General features: G+C 44.3%; 1 protein-coding gene across 1 annotated transcript in view; it reads right to left on the bottom strand.

The window, feature by feature from the left end:
* Positions 1-1,220: 1,220 nt before the first annotated feature.
* Positions 1,221-2,896, bottom strand: part of SKIDA1 (SKI/DACH domain containing 1) — a 3,000-nt gene continuing 1,324 nt past the window's right edge. The window contains exon 3 of the mRNA XM_023511480.1: positions 1,221-2,896. Coding sequence (XP_023367248.1) covers positions 1,221-2,896 — 1,676 coding nt within the window.

Below are 2,896 nucleotides of genomic sequence, written 5' to 3'. Positions count from 1 at the left end.
CATCATCACAACACAGTACATCAGCATGGCCCTTAACAAGGGCTAGACCCTAGCATTTGCATGTTGAACTACTTTGATTTTAAGTGCAAATATAGATAGTCACCTCTGATTGTCACTTGCAGTAGAAACTCTCCTGCTCTACACACAGGATGGTCTGAAAACAGAAGTTTAGAGAGATGCAGAAAAAAGTATAAGGTAATAAAATCTCCAAGTGCCTGAGTTCTGGTACCAAAAAGCCCTGAAATAACAGTTATTTTTCATCAGGGGCATTACAAATCTGACCCCTCATTTTCTTTTTCTTGGTTGTATTTACTGCTTTGTCACTATGAAGAGTTAGACCATAAAATATCCTGCTATCAAGAGAAATATTTTAATTGTTTTGTGAGTTTGAAGAGTCATGTTCAGACCACAAAGTAAGCAGGACAATAATAAGAGTCACCTTATTTAAAACCTTTGGGTGAGAACACAGGAAGGGACTTTTCCAATTGCAAGGAGTGGCTTTACAAGTAAAATCACACCCTTTACAAAAAAAAAAAAAAATACAATCCCATATTTATATTACTCAGTATATATGAGGCAGCTTTTACCAGCATTCAATCAGGACTCACACCCCAATCTTTCCACTCAAAAAATAAAAATAAAAAAAGTTAAGTGCAACTACTCTTGGAGGAAATGAGGGGAGTCAAAAGAAAAAGATACCCCACAAACAAGAGCTCCAGAAAATACCATTTTGGGCTCACAGAAACTTCTTGCTACCTCATTGTGTAACTATGTAACCTAACAAACTTTCACTGAATTAACAGTTACACTTTCAGGTCTGAAATCTAGTGCATAAACTTAATGGCTCATTGTAATATTTATTATTCAACCTTTTGACATTTATTTGTAGCAGTTGAATTGAGGTACCGGGTGCATTATTAGCATTGAAACAGTAAAGTGTTCCAGCTCTACCGTAATAACTGAGTTTTACTTGAGTCTTTAGCCTGAAGTAGTCTGTGGAATGTAAACCAACCCTTCTCCCACCCCGCCCCCACCCTACTCCAAAAAAAAAAAAAAACCCGCAATGAAAAAAAAAAGTAATCCGATTTCTGTCTTCAAAATGCGATAAACCAGGACTCCAAAGGGGGTGTAACACATTAATGGACTTGTACAAACCATCCTGTGCAGTTTACAACAAAAGGAAGGTAATATGGTTCAAGAAAATATCTTCCAAAACATTTTTATGAATTAAATTTCCTGAATTTGTGACTAGGTGGAAGAGGTATTGCAGAACCGCCCAGCTGCCATTTCCATATAGGATGGGCCTTGTGAGGAGGTTGAAAATCCTTAGTGGTGTTTAAGGAATACGCTGGCCACAAATCCCCATCTTTCCCAATAATGAGTGATGGTGGACAAGGAAAATTTGCCATGAAATTAAATGGCCTTTTCACTGCTGATGCTACATTGCTGGCTACCTTTTTGCGTCTGTTTATAACTGTAAAATCATCCAGTGTTCCTTCATGGGTCTCAGTTTTACCTGTAGGACGAGGGCTTCTAGCTGATTTCAAATTTGGTTTGACTGGAGGTGTCTGAAGGACAGGTCGTTTTCCCAGTACTAGTGTCCGATAATTTTTTCTCACCCTGGCGCCAAATTTATATTCCCCATCCTCAGGTTTTGGAGAACCTAAAGTGCATGAAAGGCCCTGACTCTGAGCCAGTGGATTTAAGGAAGGAGTTTCTTTTTCAGGGCATGCAAAACCTTCCCTGGCTGTGGTTAACAAGGCGTCCTCCTCTTTACTTTCAGTCACACTGTAAAACTCACCCTTTGTATCATTGCACTCGCACTTTAGCTTATTTGTAATAAGGTCAGGTTCATATTCTTCATTAGCACTACTGTCTTCTACTTTGATTTTAATATTGTGCAGGAATGACAATGTCTTGTCGCCTGGGTCAGTGTAGGGATTCTCGGCTTTAGTTGCTGGTGCTGCTGCATCCACTTCAGGATCAGTTTGCAAAGAGGGCAAATCCGTAGCAAATTCAGGACAATGAAGGATTTTGGAATCATTTTCTGAATTTGCTGCAGCTCCTGAAGAATCATTATTTAAGAACCTAGCAGCTATTGTGTTGTTATCTGCACAGTGTGTAGTAGGAGTTGCTTGTAGGCATTTCCTAGCATCTCGGAGTATTCTTTGTTGTGGAAATGCATTGTTTGTCTTTGGGCTAGGTGAAGAGGCCCCCTCTGCCAGGCAGTTAATTGTCAGGTCAGTTCTCTTTACAGTACTGGAAATTTCAGAGTGTGGGAATGTAATCTCCGATACCCTATCGTTCCTTATCTCTGTGAAACAACTCCCCAGGCTGGCCGGGCAGTACACCGGAGACGCTTTGGGGGCCCAGCTCTGCAGATTCCACTCCTCCGGCGACTCCGCTTTGACACTGTTCTTGAGGTCGGGAAGTCTGCCGGCATCCTCGAAAGCAGCGGGTTTGGTTGCAGCGGCGGCGGAGGCCAGATGGTACAAGAAGTTGGCCTGCGCCTGCACGTTGGGAGGTTTGCAGAAGCTGGTGCGCCTGAAACGGATGCTCTGCACTGACACTTGGCTGGAGCCGGAGCTGGAGTCCGACTCCGTGGACGAGTCCTCCTCCTCCGAGCTGACTTCACTGGAATCCGAGGCCCCGCTGCCCCCCTCCTCCTCTTCCTCCTCCTCTTCCTCCTCCTCCTCCTCTCCCTCCTCCTCCTCTTCCTCCGAGGACACAGAGTTGCTGGAGCTGGACAAACTGGAGCCAAAATCCGAGTCGTTGGCGGCATGGTCCGAGTAGGAGCTGGACTCGGAGTCGCTGCTACAGCTCTCGGGAAAGCTGCCCAGATGGGGCTGCGGTCGGTGGTGGTGAGGGGGGTGGTGACTCGGCGGCGGCTGCTGGG

This window comes from Otolemur garnettii, unplaced genomic scaffold (assembly GCF_000181295.1).
Source record: "Otolemur garnettii isolate 467f Iridium unplaced genomic scaffold, OtoGar3 scaffold00019, whole genome shotgun sequence".
In the NCBI taxonomy this organism is placed as follows: domain Eukaryota; kingdom Metazoa; phylum Chordata; class Mammalia; order Primates; family Galagidae; genus Otolemur; species Otolemur garnettii.
Note: the sequence above shows the minus strand (reverse complement) of the source record. Positions and strands in the feature narration are given on the sequence as shown.